This window comes from Coregonus clupeaformis, unplaced genomic scaffold (assembly GCF_020615455.1).
Source record: "Coregonus clupeaformis isolate EN_2021a unplaced genomic scaffold, ASM2061545v1 scaf1917, whole genome shotgun sequence".
Lineage (NCBI taxonomy): Eukaryota > Metazoa > Chordata > Actinopteri > Salmoniformes > Salmonidae > Coregonus > Coregonus clupeaformis.
This window is the reverse complement of record NW_025535371.1, coordinates 55767-76307: the sequence shown is the minus strand read 5'-3', so window position 1 is coordinate 76307 and position 20541 is coordinate 55767. Positions and strand designations below refer to the sequence as shown.

The 20541-nt window shown below is 45.7% G+C and overlaps 1 protein-coding gene across 1 annotated transcript in view; it reads left to right on the top strand.

Moving 5' to 3' along the window:
* The window catches only part of tmem214 (transmembrane protein 214), an 89727-nt gene that overhangs the window by 13469 nt on the left and 55717 nt on the right, over positions 1 to 20541 (top strand). Inside the window, exon 2 of the mRNA XM_045218937.1 lies at positions 8585 to 8775. Coding sequence (XP_045074872.1) covers positions 8585 to 8775 — 191 coding nt within the window. The remainder of the gene's footprint in view (positions 1 to 8584; positions 8776 to 20541) is intronic.

The window sequence follows — 20541 nt, the reverse complement described above, 5'->3', positions numbered from 1 at the left end:
GCTTTTTCAGTTCTGCCCACAAATTGTCTATAGGATTGAGGTCAGGGCTTTGTAATGGCCACTCCAATACCTTGACTTTGTTTCCTTAAACCATTTTGCCACAACTTTGGAAGTACACTGCTAAAAAAAATAAAGGGAACACTAAAATAACACATCCTAGATCTGAATGAATGAAATAATCTTATTAAATACTTTTTTCTTTACATAGTTGAATGTGCTGACAACAAAATCACACAAAAATTATCAATGGAAATCAAATTTATCAACCCATGGAGGTCTGGATTTAGAGTCACCCTCAAAATTAAAGTGGAAAACCACACTACAGGCTGATCCAACTTTGATGTAATGTCCTTAAAACAAGTCAAAATGAGGCTCAGTAGTGTGTGTGGCCTCCACGTGCCTGTATGACCTCCCTACAACGCCTGGGCATGCTCCTGATGAGGTGACGGATGGTCTCCTGAGGGATCTCCTCCCAGACCTGGACTAAAGCATCCGCCAACTCCTGGACAGTCTGTGGTGCAACGTGGCGTTGGTGGATGGAGCGAGACATGATGTCCCAGATGTGCTCAATTGGATTCAGGTCTGGGGAACGGGCGGGCCAGTCCATAGCATCAATGCCTTCCTCTTGCAGGAACTGCTGACACACTCCAGCCACATGAGGTCTAGTATTGTCTTGCATTAGGAGGAACCCAGGGCCAACCGCACAAGCATATGGTCTCACAAGGGGTCTGAGGATCTCATCTCGGTACCTAATGGCAGTCAGGCTACCTCTGGTGAGCACATGGAGGGCTGTGCGGCCCCCCAAAGAAATGCCACCCCACACCATGACTGACCCACCGCCAAACCGCTCATGCTGGAGGATGTTGCAGGCAGCAGAACGTTCTCCACGGGCGTCTCCAGACTCTGTCACGTCTGTCACGTGCTCAGTGTGAACCTGCTTTCATCTGTGAAGAGCACAGGGCGCCAGTGGCGAATTTGCCAATCTTGGTGTTCTCTGGCAAATTCCAACGTCCTGCACGGTGTTGGGCTGTAAGCACAACCCCCACCTGTGGACGTCGGGCCCTCATACCACCCTCATGGAGTCTGTTTCTGACCGTTTGAGCAGACACTGCACATTTGTGGCTTGCTGGAGGTCATTTTGCAGGGCTCTGGCAGCGCTCCTCCTGCTCCTCCTTGCACAAAGGCGGAGGTAGCAGTCCTGCTGCTGGGTTGTTGCCCTCCTCACGGCCTCCTCCACGTCTCCTGATGTACTGGCCTGTCTCCTGGTAGCGCCTCCATGATCTGGACAGTACGCTGACAGACACAGCAAACCTTCTTGCCATAGCTCGCATTGATGTGCCATCCTGGATGAGCTGCACTACCTGAGCCACTTGTGTGGGTTGTAGACTCCGTCTCATGCTACCACTAGAGGGAAAGCACCGCCAGCATTCAAAAGTGACCAAAACATCAGCCAGGAAGCATAGAAACTGAGAAGTGGTTTGTGGTCACCACCTGCAAAACCAGTCCTTTATTGGGGGTGTCTTGCTAATTGCCTATAATTTCCACCTGTTGTCTATTCCATTTGCACAACAGCATGTGACATGTATTGTCAATCAGTGTTGCTTCCTAAGTGGACAGTTTGATTTCACAGAAGTGTGATTGATTTGGAGTTACATTGTGTTGTTTAAGTGTTCCCTTTATTTTTTTGAGCAGTGTATGTTTGGGGTCATTGTCCATTTGGAAGACCAATTTGCGACCAAGCTTTAACTCCCTGACTGATATCTTGAGATGTTGCTTCAATATATCCACATTTTCCTTCCTCATGATGCCATCTATTTTGTGAAGTGCACCAGTCCCTCCTGCAGCAATGCACCCCCACAGCATGATGCTGCCACCCCCGTGCTTCAGGGATGGGATGGTGTTCTTCGACTTGCAAGGCACCCCCTTTTTCCTCCAATCATAACGATGGTCATTATGGGCAAACAATTATATTTCTGTTTCATCAGACCAGAGGACATTTCTCCAAAAAGTATGATCTTTGTCCCCATGTGCAATTGCAAACCGTAGTCTGGCTTTTTTATGGCGGTTTTGGAGCAGTGGCTTCTTCCTTAATGAGCGGCCTTTCAGGTTATGTCGATATAGGACTAGTTTTACTGTGGATATAGATACCTTTATACCTGTTTCCTCCAGCATCTTCACAAGGTCCTTTGCTGTTGTTCTGGGATTGATTTGCACTTTTCTCACCAAAGTACGTTCATCTCTAGGAGACAGAACGCGTCTCCTTCCTGAGCGGTATGACGTCTGCGTGGTCCCATGGTATTTATACTTGCGTACTATTGTTTGTAGAAATGAACGTGGTACCTTCAGGCGTTTGGAAATTGCTCCCATGGATGAACCAGACTTGTGGAGGTCTACAATTTTTCTTCTGAGGTCTTGGCTGATTTTTCTTTTGTTTTTCCCATGATGTCAAGCAAAGAGGCACTGAGTTTGAAGGTAGGCATTGAAATGCATCCACAGGTACACCTCCAATTGACTCAAATGATGTCAATTAGCCTATCAGAAGCTTTTAAAACCATGACATTTTCTGGAATTTACCAAGCTGTTTAAAGGCACAGTCAACTTAGTGTATGTAAACCTCTGACCCACTGGAATTGTGATACAGTGTTGGAAAAATGACTTGTGTCATGCACAAAGTAGATGTCCTAACCGACTTGCCAAAACTATAGTTTGTTAACAAGACATTTGTGGAGTGGTTGAAAACGAGTTTTAATGACTCCAACCTAAGTGTATGTAAACTTCCAACTTCAACTGTATGTGTGTGTATGTATGTATATATATATATATATATATATATATATATATATATATAATCAGTGAAAAGTTTGGACACACCTACTCATTCAAGGGTTTTTTCTTTATTTTTACTATTTTCTACATTGTAGAATAATGGTGACGAAATCCAAACGATGAAAGAACACATATCGAATCAGTAACCAAGAAAGTGTTAAACAAATGAGATTCTTCAAATAGAAACCCTTTGCCTTGATGACAGTTTTGCACACTCTTGGCATTCTCTCAACCAGCATCACCTGGAATGCTTTTCCAACAGTCTTGAAGGAGTTCCCACATATGCTGAGCACTTGTTGGCTGCTTTTCCTTCACTCTGCCGTCCAACTCATCCCAAACCATCTCAATTGGGTTGAGGTCGGGTGATTGTGGAGGCCAGGTCATCTGATTCAGCACTCCATCACTCTCCTTCTTGGTAAAATAACCCTTACACAGCCTGGAGGTGTGTTGGGTCATTGTCCTGTTGGAAAAACAAATGATAGTCCCACTAAGACCAAACCAGATGGGATGGCGTATCGCTGCAGAATGCTGTGGTAGACATGCTGGTTAAGTGTGCCTTGAATTCTAAATAAATCACAGTGTCACCAGAAAAGCACCCCCACACCATAACACCTCCTCCTCCATGCTTTACGGTGGGAAATACACATGCGGAGATCATCCGTTCATCCACACCACGTTTTACAAAGACACGGCGGTTGGATCCAAAAATCTCCAATTTGGACTCCAGACCAAAGGACAGATTTCCACCGGTCTAATGTCCATTACTCATGTTTCTTGGCCCAAGCAGGTCTCTTCTTGTTGGTGTCCTTTTAGTAGTGGTTCCATTGTAGCAATTCGACCATGAAGGCCTGATTCACACAGTCCCCTCTGAACAGTTGATGTTGAGATGTCTGTTACTTGAACTCTGTGAAGCATTTATTTGGGCTGCAATTTCTGAGGCTGGTAACTCTAAGGAACTTATCCTCTGCAGCAGAGGTAACTCTGGGTCTTCCATTCCTGTGGCGGTCCTCATGAGAGCCAGTTTCATCATAGCGCTTGATGGTTTTTACGACTGCACTTGGAAGAAACGTTCAGTTATTGACATTTTCCGTATTGACTGACCTTATGTCTTAAAATAATGATGGACTGTCGTTTTTCTTTGCTTATTTGAGTTGTTCTTGTCATAACTTGGACCAAAGAGGCCTTTCTTCTGTATACCACCCCTACCTTGTCACAACAGAACTGATTGGCTCAAGCGCATTAAGAAGAAAATAAATTCCACAAATTAACTTTTAAGACGGCACACTTGTTAATTGAAATGCATTCCAGGTGACTACCTCATGAAGCTGGTTGAGAGAATGCCAAGAGTGTGCAAAGCTGTCATCAAAGCCAAGGGTGACTATTTGAAGAATCTCAAATATAAAATATATTTTGATTTGTTTAACACTTTTTTGGTTACTACCTGATTCCATATGTGTTATTTCATAGTTTTGATGTCTTCAATATTATTCTACAATGTAGAAAATAGTACAAATGAAGAAAAACCCTTGGATGAGGTGTTCTAAAAACTTTGAGTGTGTGCATGTTCCCGAAGGCATTTCTGCACATAAACACATTTTGATTAAAACAAATGGCTCTCCTGTGAAGTAGTGATGCGCGACATACGCCTATTTTCCTGAAACGAGTCATATGCATTCACCTTCACAGTACATCTCGATTTATCCAGTTTATCAATAGATTTACCATTCAAATAAATGATTGATTACCATTGTATTGTTATGTAGTTAGATTGGTAAAACAGAGTCAGATTGTATTATTGGTTTATTAATGAATACATGGCTGTTTCAGAAACATTGACCTAACACATTGACCTAACACATTGACCTAACACATTTCTAATGTAGTGATATTGAACTGAAAAGACGCCCAATGATTGAAGAAAGCAGTAGGTGAGTTTGTCTGTCTGGATAAAGTGCCATTTTTTAAATGTGATGACGAGTATCGTGATGGTATCGAGTATCGCAATGGTAGTTATTCCCTCTATAAGGCAATCACAGGCAAAACGTCAGTATAGCGACAAAGTGGAGTCGCAATTCAACGGCTCAGACACGAGACGTATGTGGCAGGGTCTACAGACAATCACGGACTACGTCGCCGAGACCGACGTCTCGCTTCCAGACAAGCTAATCACCTTCTTCGCCCGTTTTGAGGATAATATAATATGCCATTTAGCAGACGCTTTTATCCAAAGCGACTTACAGTCATGCGTGCATACATTTTTGTGTATGGGTGGACACAGTGCCACCGACGCGGACCGCTAACAAGGACTGTGGGCTCTCCTTCTCCGTGGCTGATGTGAGTAAGACATTTAAGCTTGTTAACCCTCGCAAGACTGCCGGCCCAGACGGCATCCCTAGCTCTGTCCTCAGAGCATGTGCAGACCAGCTGGCTGGAGTGTTTACGGACATATTCAATCTCTCTCTATCCCAGTCTGCTGTCCCCACTTGCGTCAAGATGTCCACCATTTGTTCCTGTACCCAAGAAAGCAAAGGTAACTGAACTAAATGACTATCACCCCGTAGCACTCACTTCTGTCATCATGCCGTCTGCCCAACGCATCACCGTGGGGCAAATTACCTGCCCTCCAGGACACCTACAGCACCCGACGTCACAGGAAGGCCCAAAAGATCTTCAAGGACAACAACCACCCGAGCCACTGCCTGTTCACCCCGCGTTCATAACAGGTACATCAAAGCTGGGACAGAGAGACTGAAAAACAGCTTCTATCTCAAGGCCATCAGACTGTTAAATAGCAATCACTAGCCGGCTACCACCCGGTATCTCAAGGCCATCAGACTGTTAAATAGCCACCACTAGCAGGCTACCACCCGGTATCTCAAGGCCATCAGACTGTTAAATAGCCACCACTAGCCGGCTACCACCCGGTATCTCAAGGCCATCAGACTGTTAAATAGCCACCACTAGCCGGCTACCACCCGGTATCTCAAGGCGCCATCAGACTGTTAAATAGCCACCACTAGCCGGCTACCACCCGGTATCTCAAGGCCATTAGACTGTTAAATAGCCACCACTAGCAGCTACCACCGGTTACTCAACCCTGCACCTTAGAGGCTGCTGCCCTATATACATAGACATGGAATCACTGGCCACTTTAATAATGGAACACTAGTCACTTCTAATAATGTTTACATACTGCTTTACTCATCTCATATGTATATACTGTATTCTATTCTACTGTATTTTAGTCAATGCCACTCCGACATTGATAGACCTAATATTTATATATTCCTTAATTCCTTTCTTTTACTTTCAGGTTGTGTGTATCGTTGTGAATTGTTAGATATGCTGCACTGTTGGATCTAGAAACACAAGCATTTCGCTGCAATAACATCTGCTAAACATGTGTATGTGACAAATAAAATGTGATTTTGATATAGAGTATCGTGATGGTAAAGAGTATTTTGACGGTATAGGGCAGGGCTGCCCAACCCTCTTCCTGGAGATCTACTGTCCTGTAGGTTTTCAGTCCAACCGTCTTCCTGGAGATCTACTGTCCTGTAGGTTTTCAGTCCAACCCTCTTCCTAGAGATCTACTGTCCTGGAGGTTCAGTCCAACCCTCTTCCTAGAGATCTACTGTCCTGTAGGTTCAGTCCAACCCTCTTCCTGGAGATCTACTGTCCTGTAGGTTTTCAGTCCAACCGTCTTCCTGGAGATCTACTGTCCTGGAGGTTCAGTCCAACCCTCTTCCTAGAGATCTACTGTCCTGTAGGTTCAGTCCAACCCTCTTCCTGGAGATCTACTGTCCTGTGGGTTTTCAGTCCAACCGTCTTCCTGGAGATCTACTGTCCTGTGGGTTTTCAGTCCAACCGTCTTCCTGGAGATCTACTGTCCTGGAGGTTCAGTCCAACCCTCTTCCTAGAGATCTACTGTCCTGTAGGTTCAGTCCAACCCTCTTCCTGGAGATCTACTGTCCTGTGGGTTTTCAGTCCAACCGTCTTCCTGGAGATCTACTGTCCTGTGGGTTTTCAGTCCAACCCTCTTCCTGGAGATCTACTGTCCTGTGGGTTCAGTCCAACCCTCTTCCTAGAGATCTACCGTCCTGTGGGTTTTCAGTCCAACCCTCTTCCTGGAGATCTACTGTCCTGTGGGTTTTCAGTCCAACCCTCTTCCTAGAGATCTACCGTCCTGTGGGTTTTCAGTCCAACCCTCTTCCTAGAGATCTACTGTCCTGTGGGTTTTCAGTCCAACCCTCTTCCTAGAGATCTACCGTCCTGTGGGTTTTCAGTCCAACCCTGTTCCTGGAGATCTACCGTCCTGTGGGTTTTCAGTCTAACCCTGTTCCTGGAGATCTACCGTCCTGTGGGTTTTCAGTCTAACCCTGTTCCTAGAGATCTACCGTCCTGTGGGTTTTCAGTCCAACCCTCTTCCTGGAGATCTACTGTCCTGTGGGTTCAGTCCAACCCTCTTCCTAGAGATCTACCGTCCTGTGGGTTTTCAGTCCAACCCTCTTCCTAGAGATCTACCGTCCTGTGGGTTTTCAGTCCAACCCTCTTCCTGGAGATCTACTGTCCTGTGGGTTCAGTCCAACCCTCTTCCTGGAGATCTACCGTCCTGTGGGTTTTCAGTCCAACCCTAATTTAACACACCTGATTCTACTTATTAGCTGCTCAACAAGACCTTAACTAGCTGAATCAGAGATGCTAAATTAGGGTTGGACTGAAAACCTACAGGACAGTAGATCTCCAGGATGAGGGTTGGGCAGCCCTGGTATAGGGTATCGAGTATCGTGATTGTATCGAGTAATGGTATCGTGATACTAAACCTGGTATCGGTATCGAAGTCAAAATTCTGGCATGGCCGAATTTATTTATTATGATTTTTTTTTACAAGGACCACATGCTCTTTAGTTGAGAAATGTAGGGGCACACAAATAAATTTAGGAGCACACAAATAAATTTAGGAGCACACAAATAAATTTAGGAGCACACAGACATTTAGGAGCACAATGAAAGTATTTGAGGAAGTGTTTTTATGATAAGAAACGACAAAGTTTATGAATAAAAGCTGTTTTGAGTGTTCCATGCTCAATCAATTACAATGTACCCTCAAATATTTGAGTCACTTAAGTGAGACAAATGTTCAGCTGCCCCTTTTTAAGGGGCGGGCCGTTACCGTTGTAACGGTGGGATTGGCATGTCTGTCAGTAAAAGATGACATTCTACGACATGTCTCTTCGCTAGCAGTTGAGCTCAAACTAACATTGAAAAACAAGCTAGCGTGTGAAGATAATGTAAATAGCCAAGGAACATAAGGACAGCCACACTTGAGTAGACTTCCGGTTAAATTAGACCAACTTTTATGCCTGTGTTTATGCCTGTGTTTATGGCTGTGTGCTTCTAAAAATGAATCTTTCAGTACTTCACTCAGAGCGCGCAGCTCCCCATGGGATTGGTTGTCCTGTGTGTGATTAGGCAGACGCACTGTAGAGCCCTGCCATGGATAGTGACAACACTAATCTACACATGGTCAAACTAGGCTTCACACTGACTGGCTGGCTAACTGACGGGAGGGAGGCAGATAACTAGGCTTCACACTGACTGGCTGGCTAACTGACGGGAGGGAGGCAGATAGGAGGGGCATCCTGGAGAAGCCTCTGGAAGTCTGAGCTATACACACGGTCTGTCCGTCTGTCCGTCTGTCGGTTTGTCTCTCTTCTCTCCATTTCTCTGTCTCTCTCTGACCTATGTTGTGTTGCAGCTCCCCTGGTGACATCGGAGACGTTGTTTGAGGCTTTTGAGAAGATGGGGAAGAAGCATTACAAGGAGCAGGTTCCTCCGGCCGAGCCCAGCAACAAGAAGCCTTCAGCGGGCAAACAGAAGGCCAAGCCTCCCCCTGCCTCCACACCAACACACAACACACACAAGAACCTGGAGGATGCATTCAAAGCCGTGAGTCACACACCATACACGCTTCCACACACACCAGCAACTTATACACACGTCTGCAGCACAAGGTACCTACACACGCAGGACTGGCTGTATTAGACTAATCTAGGGCAAAAGGCACATGCTGAATCTCACTGTTTCACACAACATCACAAGCTTGTTTCTGATGTTTACATTTCTATACTGTTTATCAGTGTCGTGGCGCTCCAGTCCAGGACGGTCTCCGGTATAGGGGTTGCTACTGGCAAGTTACTGGAATCTTCAGGATAATTAACACAAAATATATATGGCAATCTATACGTAACTTTGGTCATTTATACTTGAAGACCCGGTCCAGAATATATGGATCCGCCTGTACCCGAGACCCGGTCCGGATCCAGAATATATATGGATTCACCTGTACCCGAGACCCGGTCCGGATCCAGAATATATGGATCCACCGGGACCCGAGACCCGGTCCGGATCCAGAATATATGGATCCACCGGGACCCGAGACCCGGTCCGGATCCAGAATATATGGATCCACCGGGACCCGAGATCGGTCCGGATCCAGAATATATGGATCCACGGGACCCGAGACTCGGTCCGGATCCAGAATATATGGATCCACCGGGACCCGAGACTCGGTCCGGATCCAGAATATATGGATCCACCGAGACCCGTCCCGGATCCAGAATATATGGATCCACCCGGGGACCCGAGACTCGGTCCGGATCCAGAATATATGGATCCACTGGGACCGAGACCGGTCCGGATCCAGAATATATGGATCCACTGGGACCCGGTCCGGATCCAGAATATATGGATCCACTGGGACCCGAGACTCGGTCCGGATCCAGAATATATGGATCCACCGGGACCCGAGACTCGGTCCGGATCCAGAATATATGGATCCACCGGGACCCGAGACCCGGTCCCGGATCCAGAATATATGGATCCACGGGACCGAGACCCGTCCGGATCCAGAATATATGGATCGGACCCCCTCGAGTCCTGGGTTGTATCTGATATGATGGTCTGGGGTATGTGTCATTTTGAACTGACTTGTCTGGAAGGGCCCGCGTGCAGATCCTAACAGACTGCTAGGGTAGAGAGAGGAATGTTACAGATCCTAACAGACTGCTAGGGTAGAGAGAGGAATGTTACAGATCCTAACAGACTGGTTCAGTAGAGAGGGAGAGGAATGTTACAGATCCTAACAGACTGCTAGGGTAGAGAGAGAGGAATGTTACAGATCCTAACAGACTGCTAGGGTAGAGAGAGAGAGAATGTTACAGATCCTAACAGACTGCTAGGGTAGAGAGAGGAATGTTACAGATCCCAACAGACTGCTAGGGTAGAGAGAGGAATGTTACAGATCCTAACAGACTGCTAGGGTAGAGAGAGGAATGTTACAGATCCTAACAGACTGCTAGGGTAGAGAGAGAGGAATGTTACAGATCCTAACAGACTGCTAGGGTAGAGAGAGGAATGTTACAGATCCCAACAGACTGCTAGGGTAGAGAGAGAGGGAATGTTACAGATCCTAACAGACTGCTAGGGTAGAGAGAGGAATGTTACAGATCCCTAACAGACTGCTAGGGTAGAGAGAGAGAATGTTACAGATCCCTAACAGACTGCTAGGGTAGAGAGAGAGAGGAATGTTACTGATCCTAACAGACTGCTAGGGTAGAGAGAGGAATGTTACAGATCCTAACAGACTGCTAGGGTAGAGAGAGAGGAATGTTACAGATCCCAACAGACTGCTAGGGTAGAGAGAGAATGTTACAGATCCTAACAGACTGCTAGGTAGAGAGAGGAATGTTACAGATCCTAACAGACTGCTAGGGTAGAGAGAGAGAATGTTACAGATCCCTAACAGACTGCTGCAGGAGAGAGAGGAATGTTACAGATCCTAACAGACTGCTAGGGTAGAGAGAGAGGAATTGTTACAGATCCTAACAGACTGCTAGGGTAGAGAGAGGAATGTTACAGATCCTAACAGACTGCTAGGGTAGAGAGAGAGAATGTTACAGATCCCTAACAGACTGCTGCAGGAGAGAGAGAGGAATGTTACAGATCCTAACAGACTGCTAGGTAGAGAGAGAGAGGAATGTTACAGATCCTAACCGACTGCTAGGGTAGAGAGAGGAATGTTACAGATCCCAACAGACTGCTAGGGTAGAGAGAGAGAATGTTACAGATCCTAACAGACTGCTAGGGTAAGAGAGAGAGGAATGTTACAGATCCCTAACAGACTGCTAGGGTAGAGAGAGGAATGTTACAGATCCCAACAGACTGCTAGGGTGGAGAGAGGAATGTTACAGATCCTAACAGACTGCTAGGGTAGAGAGAGAGAGAGAATGTTACTGATCTAACAGACTGCTAGGGTAGAGAGAGGAATGTAACAGATCCTAACAGACTGCTAGGGTAGAGAGAGGACTGTTACAGATCCTAACAGACTGCTAGGTAGAGAGAGAGGAATGTTACTGATCCTAACAGACTGCTAGGTAGAGAGAGAGAGGAATGTTACAGATCCTAACAGACTGCTAGGGTAGAGAGAGGAATGTTACAGATCCTAACAGACTGCTAGGGTAGAGAGAGAGAGGAATGTTACAGATCCTAACAGACTGCTAGGGTAGAGAGAGAGAGGAATGTTACAGATCCTAACAGACTGCTGCAGGAGAGAGAGAGGAATGTTACAGATCCTAACAGACTGCTAGGGTAGAGAGAGAGGAATGTTACAGATCCTAACAGACTGCTAGGGTAGAGAGAGAGGAATGTTACAGATCCTAACAGACTGCTAGGGTAGAGAGAGAGAATGTTACAGATCCTAACAGACTGCTGCAGGAGAGAGAGGATGTTACAGATCCTAACAGACTGCTAGGAGTGAGAGAGAGAGGAATGTTACAGATCCTAACCGACTGCTAGGGTAGAGAGAGGAATGTTACAGATCCCAACAGACTGCTAGGGTAGAGAGAGAATGTTACAGATCCTAACAGACTGATAGGGTAGAGAGAGGAATGTTACTGATCATAACAGACTGCTAGGGTAGAGAGGAATGTTACAGATCCTAACAGACTGCTAGGGTAGAGAGAGGAATGTTACAGATCCTAACAGACTGCTAGGGTAGAGAGAGAGGAATGTTACTGATCCTAACAGACTGCTAGGGTAGAGAGAGGAATGTTACAGATCCCAACAGACTGCTAGGGTAGAGAGAGGGAATGTTACAGATCCTAACAGACTGCTAGGGTAGAGAGAGAGGAATGTTACAGATCCCAACAGACTGCTAGGGTAGAGAGAGGAATGTTACAGATCCTAACAGACTGCTAGGGGTAGAGAGAGGAATGTTACAGATCCTAACAGACTGCTAGGGTAGAGAGAGGAATGTTACAGATCCTAACAGACTGCTAGGGTAGAGAGAGAGGAATGTTACAGATCCTAACAGACTGCTAGGGTAGAGAGAGAGGAATGTTACAGATCCTAACAGACTGCTAGGGTAGAGAGAGGAATGTTACAGATCCTAACAGACTGCTAGGGTAGAGAGAGAGGAATGTTACAGATCCTAACAGACTGCTAGGGTAGAGAGAGAGGAATGTTACAGATCCTAACAGACTGCTAGGAGAGAGAGAGAGGAATGTTACAGATCCTAACAGACTGCTAGGGTAGAGAGAGAGGAATGTTGCAGATCCTAACAGACTGCTAGGGTAGAGAGAGAGGAATGTTACAGATCCCAACAGACTGGTTCAGTAGAGAGAGAGAGGAATGTTGCAGATCCTAACAGACTGCTAGGGTAGAGAGAGGAATGTTACAGATCCTAACAGACTGCTAGGGTAGAGAGAGAGAGGAATGTTACTGATCCTAACAGACTGCTAGGGTAGAGAGAGAGGAATGTTACAGATCCTAACAGACTGCTAGGGTAGAGAGAGGAATGTTACAGATCCTAACAGACTGCTAGGGTAGAGAGAGAGGAATGTTACTGATCCTAACAGACTGCTAGGGGTAGAGAGAGCGGAATGTTACAGATCCTAACAGACTGCTAGGGTAGAGAGAGATGAATGTTACAGATCCTAACAGACTGCTAGGAGTAGAGAGAGGAATGTTACAGATCCTAACAGACTGCTAGGGTAGAGAGAGAGGAATGTTACAGATCCTAACAGACTGCTAGGTTAGAGAGAGGGATGTTACAGATCCCAACAGACTGCTAGGTAGAGAGAGAGAATGTTACAGATCCTAACAGACTGCTAGGTAGAGAGAGAGAGAATGTTACAGATCCTAACAGACTGCTAGGGTGAGAGAGAGAGAATGTTACAGATCCTAACAGACTGCTGCAGCAGAGAGAGAGAGGAATGTTACAGATCCTAACAGACTGCTAGGGTAGAGAGAGAGGAATGTTACAGATCCTAACAGACTGTTAGGGTAGAGAGAGGAATGTTACAGATCCTAACAGACTGCTAGGGTAGAGAGAGAGGAATGTTACAGATCCTAACAGACTGCTGCAGGAGAGAGAGAGGAATGTTACAGATCCTAACAGACTGCTAGGGTAGAGAGAGAGAGGAATGTTACAGATCCTAACCGACTGCTAGGGTAGAGAGGAATGTTACAGATCCCAACAGACTTCTAGGGTAGAGAGAGGAATGTTACAGATCCTAACAGACTGATAGGGTAGAGAGAGAGGAATGTTACTGATCCTAACAGACTGCTAGGGTAGAGAGGAATGTTACAGATCCTAACAGACTGCTAGGGTAGAGAGAGGAATGTTACAGATCCTAACAGACTGCTAGGGTAGAGAGAGAGGAATGTTACTGATCCTAACAGATTGTAGGGTAGAGAGAGGAATGTTACAGATCCCAACAGACTGCTAGGGTAGAGAGAGGAATGTTACAGATCCTAACAGACTGCTAGGAGTAGAGAGAGAGAATGTTACAGATCCCAACAGACTGCTAGGGTAGAGAGAGAGGAATGTTACAGATCCTAACAGACTGCTAGGGAAGAGAGGAATGTTACAGATCCTAACAGACTGCTAGGGTAGAGAGAGGAATGTTACAGATCCTAACAGACTGCTAGGGTAGAGAGAGAGAGGAATGTTACAGATCCTAACAGACTGCTAGGGTAGAGAGGGGAATGTTACAGATCCTAACAGACTGCTAGGGTAGAGAGAGAGAGGAATGTTACAGATCCTAACAGACTGCTAGGGTAGAGAGAGAGAGGAATGTTACAGATCCTAACAGACTGCTAGGGTAGAGAGAGGAATGTTACAGATCCTAACAGACTGCTAGGGTAGAGAGAGAGAGGAATGTTACAGATCCTAACAGACTGCTAGGGTAGAGAGAGAGGAATGTTACAGATCCTAACAGACTGCTAGGGTAGAGAGAGAGGAATGTTACAGATCCTAACAGACTGCTAGGGTAGAGAGAGAGGAATGTTACAGATCCTAACAGACTGCTAGGGTAGAGAGAGAGAGGAATGTTACAGATCCCAACAGACTGGTTCAGTAGAGAGAGAGGAATGTTGCAGATCCTAACAGACTGCTATGGTAGAGAGAGAGAATGTTACAGATCCTAACAGACTGCTAGGGTAGAGAGAGAGAGGGAATGTTACTGATCCTAACAGACTGCTAGGGTAGAGAGAGAGGAAATGTTACAGATCCTAACAGACTGCTAGGGAGAGAGAGAGGAATGTTAGGCAGATCCTAACAGACTGCTAGGGTAGAGAGAGGAATGTTACAGATCCTAACAGACTGCTAGGTAGAGAGAGAGAGCAATGTTACAGATCCTAACAGACTGCTAGGGTAGAGAGAGGAATGTTACAGATCCTAACAGACTGCTAAGGTAGAGAGAGAGAGGAATGTTACAGATCCTAACAGACTGCTAGGGTAGAGAGAGAGAGAGGAATGTTACATATCCTAACAGACTGCTAGGGTAGAGAGAGGAATGTTACAGATCCTAACAGACTGCTAGGGTAGAGAGAGAGAGGAATGTTACAGATCCTAACAGACTGCTAGGGTAGAGAGAGAGGAATGTTACAGATCCTAACAGACTGCTAGGGTAGAGAGAGAGGAGGAATGTTACAGATCCTAACAGACTGCTAGGGTAGAGAGAGGAATGTTACAGATCCTAACAGACTGCTAGGGTAGAGAGAGAGAGAATGTTACAGATCCCAACAGACTGGTTCAGTAGAGAGAGAGAGAATGTTACAGATCCTAACAGACTGCTAGGGTAGAGAGGAATGTTACAGATCCCTAACAGACTGCTAGGGTAGAGAGAGGAATGTTACAGATCCTAACAGACTGCTAGGGTAGAGAGAGGAATGTTACAGATCCTAACAGACTGCTAGGGTAGAGAGAGAGAATGTTACAGATCCTAACAGACTGCTAGGGTAGAGAGAGAGGGAATGTTACAGATCCTAACAGACTGCTAGGGTAGAGAGAGGAATGTTACAGATCCTAACAGACTGCTAGGAGTAGAGAGAGAGGAATGTTGCAGATCCTAACAGACTCTAGGGTAGAGAGAGAGGAATGTTACAGATCCCAACAGACTGCTAGGGTAGAGAGAGGAATGTTACAGATCCTAACAGACTGCTAGGGTAGAGAGAGAGGAATGTTACAGATCCTAACAGACTGCTAGGGTAGAGAGAGAATGTTACAGATCCTAACAGACTGCTAGGGTAGAGAGAGGGAATGTTACAGATCCTAACAGACTGCTAGGGTAGAGAGAGAGAGGAATGTTACAGATCCTAACAGACTGCTAGGGTAGAGAGAGGAATGTTACAGATCCTAACAGACTGCTAGGGTAGAGAGAGGAATGTTACAGATCCCTAACAGACTGCTAGGGTAGAGAGAGAGAGGAATGTTACAGATCCTAACAGACTGCTAGGGTAGAGAGAGGAATGTTACAGATCCTAACAGACTGCTAGGGTAGAGAGAGAGAATGTTACAGATCCCAACAGACTGCTAGGGTAGAGAGAGAGGGAATGTTACAGATCCTAACAGACTGCTAGGGTAGAGAGAGAGAGGAATGTTACAGATCCTAACAGACTGCTAGGGTAGAGAGAGAGGAATGTTACAGATCCTAACAGACTGCTAGGAGTAGAGAGAGAGAGAGGAATGTTACTGATCCTAACAGACTGCTAGGGTAGAGAGAGAGGAATGTTACAGATCCTAACAGACTGCTAGGGTAGAGAGAGAGAGAGAGGAATGTTACTGATCCTAACAGACTGCTAGGGTAGAGAGAGAGAGGAATGTTACAGATCCTAACAGACTGCTAGGGTAGAGAGAGGAGAGGAATGTTACAGATCCTAACAGACTGCTAGGGTAGAGAGAGAGGAATGTTACAGATCCTAACAGACTGCTAGGGTAGAGAGAGGAATGTTACAGATCCTAACAGACTGCTAGGGTAGAGAGAGAGGAATGTTACAGATCCCAACAGACTGCTAGGTGAGAGAGGAATGTTACAGATCCTAACAGACTGCTAGGGTAGAGAGAGAGGAATGTTACAGATCCTAACAGACTGCTAGGTTAGAGAGAGGGAATGTTACAGATCCCAACAGACTGCTAGGGAGTAGAGAGAGAGAATGTTACAGATCCTAACAGACTGCTAGGGTAGAGAGAGAGGAATGTTACAGATCCTAACAGACTGCTAGGGTAGAGAGAGAGGAATGTTACAGATCCTAACAGACTGCTGCAGGAGAGAGAGAGAGGAATGTTACAGATCCTAACAGACTGCTAGGGTAGAGAGAGAGAATGTTACAGATCCTAACAGACTGCTAGGGTAGAGAGAGAATGTTACAGATCCTAACAGACTGCTAGGGTAGAGAGAGAGGAATGTTACAGATCCTAACAGACTGCTGCAGGAGAGAGAGAGAATGTTACAGATCCTAACAGACTGCTAGGGTAGAGAGAGAGGAGAATGTTACAGATCCTAACCGACTGCTAGGGTAGAGAGAAGAATGTTACAGATCCCAACAGACTTCTAGGGTAGAGAGAAGGAATGTTACAGATCCTAACAGACTGATAGGGTAGAGAGAGAGGAATGTTACTGATCCTAACAGACTGCTAGGGTAGAGAGGAATGTTACAGATCCTAACAGACTGCTAGGGTAGAGAGGAATGTTACAGATCCTAACAGACTGCTAGGGGTAGAGAGAGAAATGTTACTGATCCTAACAGACTGCTAGGAGTAGAGAGAGAATGTTACAGATCCCAACAGACTGCTAGGGTAGAGAGAGGAATGTTACAGATCCTAACAGACTGCTAGGGTAGAGAGAGAGAAATGTTACAGATCCCAACAGACTGCTAGGGTAGAGAGAGAGGAATGTTACAGATCCTAACAGACTGCTAGGCAGTAGAGAGGAATGTTACAGATCCTAACAGACTGCTAGGGTAGAGAGAGAGAATGTTACAGATCCTAACAGACTGCTAGGGTAGAGAGGGATGTTACAGATCCTAACAGACTGCTAGGGTAGAGAAAGAGAGGAATGTTACAGATCCTAACAGACTGCTAGGGTAGAGAGAGAGAGGAATGTTACAGATCCTAACAGACTGCTAGGAGTAGAGAGAGAGGAATGTTACAGATCCTAACAGACTGCTAGGGTAGAGAGAGGAATGTTACAGATCCTAACAGACTGCTAGGGTAGAGAGAGAGAATGTTACAGATCAACAGACTGCTAGGAGTAGAGAGAGGAATGTTACAGATCCTAACAGACTGCTAGGGTAGAGAGAGAGAGGAATGTTACAGATCCTAACAGACTGCTAGGGTAGAGAGAGAGAGGAATGTTACAGATCCTAACAGACTGCTAGGGTAGAGAGAGAGAGGAATGTTACAGATCCCAACAGACTGGTTCAGTAGAGAGAGAGAGGAATGTTGCAGATCCTAACAGACTGCTAGGGTAGAGAGAGGAATGTTACAGATCCTAACAGACTGCTAGGGTAGAGAGAGAGAGAGGAATGTTACTGATCCTAACAGACTGCTAGGGTAGAGAGAGGGAATGTTACAGATCCTAACAGACTGCTAGGTTAGAGAGTGTTACAGATCCCAACAGACTGCTAGGGTAGAGAGAGAGAGGAATGTTACAGATCCTAACAGACTGCTAGGTAGAGAGAGGAGGAATGTTACAGATCCTAACAGACTGCTAGGGTAGAGAGAGAGGAATGTTACAGATCCTAACAGACTGCTGCAGGAGAGAGAGAGGAATGTTACAGATCCTAACAGACTGCTAGGGTAGAGAGAGAGGGAATGTTACAGATCCTAACAGACTGCTAGGGTAGAGAGAGGAATGTTACAGATCCTAACAGACTGCTAGGGTAGAGAGAGGAATGTTACAGATCCTAACAGACTGCTGCAGGAGAGAGAGAAGAATGTTACAGATCCTAACAGACTGCTAGGGTAGAGAGAGAGGAATGTTACAGATCCTAACAGACTGCTAGGGTAGAGAGGAATGTTACAGATCCCAACAGACTTCTAGGTAGAGAGAGGAATGTTACAGATCCTAACAGACTGATAGGAGAGAGAGAGGAATGTTACTGATCCTAACAGACTGCTAGGGGTAGAGAGAATGTTACAGATCCTAACAGACTGCTAGGGTAGAGAGAGAATGTTACAGATCCTAACAGACTGCTAGGGTAGAGAGAGAGAATGTTACTGATCCTAACAGACTGCTAGGGTAGAGAGAGGAATGTTACAGATCCCAACAGACTGCTAGGGTAGAAAGAGGAATGTTACAGATCCTAACAGACTGCTAGGGTAGAGAGAGAGAAATGTTACAGATCCCAACAGACTGCTAGGGTAGAGAGAGAGGAATGTTACAGATCCTAACAGACTGCTAGGGTAGAGAGAGAGGAAAATGTTACAGATCCTAACAGACTGCTAGGGTAGAGAGAGAGGAATGTTACAGATCCTAACAGACTGCTAGGGTAGAGAGAGAGGAATGTTACAGATCCTAACAGACTGCTAGGTAGAGAGGAATGTTACAGATCCTAACAGACTGCTAGGAGTAGAGAGAGAGGAATGTTGCAGATCCTAACAGACTGCTAGGGTAGAGAGAGAGGAATGTTAGCAGATCCTAACAGACTGCTAGGGTAGAGAGAGAGAGGAATGTTACAGATCCCTAACAGACTGCTAGGGTAGAGAGAGAGGAATGTTACAGATCCCTAACAGACTGCTAGGAGTAGAGAGAGAGAATGTTACAGATCCTAACAGACTGCTAGGAGTAGAGAGAGGAAATGTTACAGATCCTAACAGACTGCTAGGAGTAGAGAGAGAGGAATGTTACAGATCCTAACAGACTGCTAGGGTAGAGAGAGAGGAATGTTACAGATCTAACAGACTGCTAGGGTAGAGAGAGAGAGGAATGTTACAGATCCCAACAGACTGGTTCAGTAGAGAGAGAGAGGAATGTTACAGATCCTAACAGACTGCTAGGGTAGAGAGAGGAATGTTACAGATCCTAACAGACTGCTAGGGTAGAGAGAGAGAGAATGTTACTGATCCTAACAGACTGCTAGGGTAGAGAGAGAGAGAATGTTGCAGATCCTAACAGACTGCTAGGGTAGAGAGAGGAATGTTACAGATCCTAACAGACTGCTAGGGGTAGAGAGAGGAATGTTACAGATCTAACAGACTGCTAGGGTAGAGAGAGAGAGAATGTTACAGATCCTAACAGACTGCTAGGGTAGAGAGAGAGGAATGTTACAGATCCTAACAGACTGCTAGGGTAGAGAGAGAGAAATGTTACAGATCCTAACAGACTGCTAGGGTAGAGAGAGGAATGTTACAGATCCTAACAGACTGCTAGGGTAGAGAGAGAGAGGAATGTTACAGATCCTAACAGACTGCTAGGGTAGAGAGAGGGAATGTTACAGATCCTAACAGACTGCTAGGGTAGAGAGAGAGAGGAATGTTACAGATCCTAACAGACTGCTAGGGTAGAGAGAGAATGTTACAGATCCTAACAGACTGCTAGGTAGAGAGAGAGAGGAATGTTACAGATCCTAACAGACTGCTAGGGTAGAGAGAGAGAGGAATGTTACATATCCTAACAGACTGCTAGGGTAGAGAGAGAGAATGTTACAGATCCTAACAGACTGCTAGGGTAGAGAGAGAGAGGAATGTTACAGATCCTAACAGACTGCTAGGGTAGAGAGAGAGGAATGTTACAGATCCTAATAGACTGCTAGGGTAGAGAGAGAGAATGTTACAGATCCTAACAGACTGCTAGGAGTAGAGAGAGGAATGTTACAGATCCCAACAGACTGCTTCAGTAGAGAGAGAGAGGAATGTTACAGATCCTAACAGACTGCTAGGGTAGAGAGAGGAATGTTACAGATCCTAACAGACTGCTAGGGTAGAGAGAGAGAGGAATGTTGCAGATCCTAACAGACTGCTAGGGTAGAGAGAGAGATGTTACAGATCCTAACAGACTGCTAGGGTAGAGAGAGAGGAGGAATGTTACAGATCCTAACAGACTGCTAGGGTAGAGAGAGAGAGGAATGTTACAGATCCTAACAGACTGCTAGGGTAGAGAGAGAGAGGAATGTTAGCAGATCCCTAACAGACTGCGTAGGGTAGAGAGAGAGGAATGTTACAGATCCTAACAGACTGCTAGGGTAGAGAGAGAGAGAATGTTACAGATCCCAACAGACTGGTTCAGTAGAGAGAGAGAGGAATGTTGCAGATCTAACAGACTGCTAGGGTAGAGAGAGGAATGTTACAGATCCTAACAGACTGCTAGGGTAGAGAGAGAGGAATGTTACAGATCCTAACAGACTGCTAGGAGTAGAGAGAGGGAATGTTAC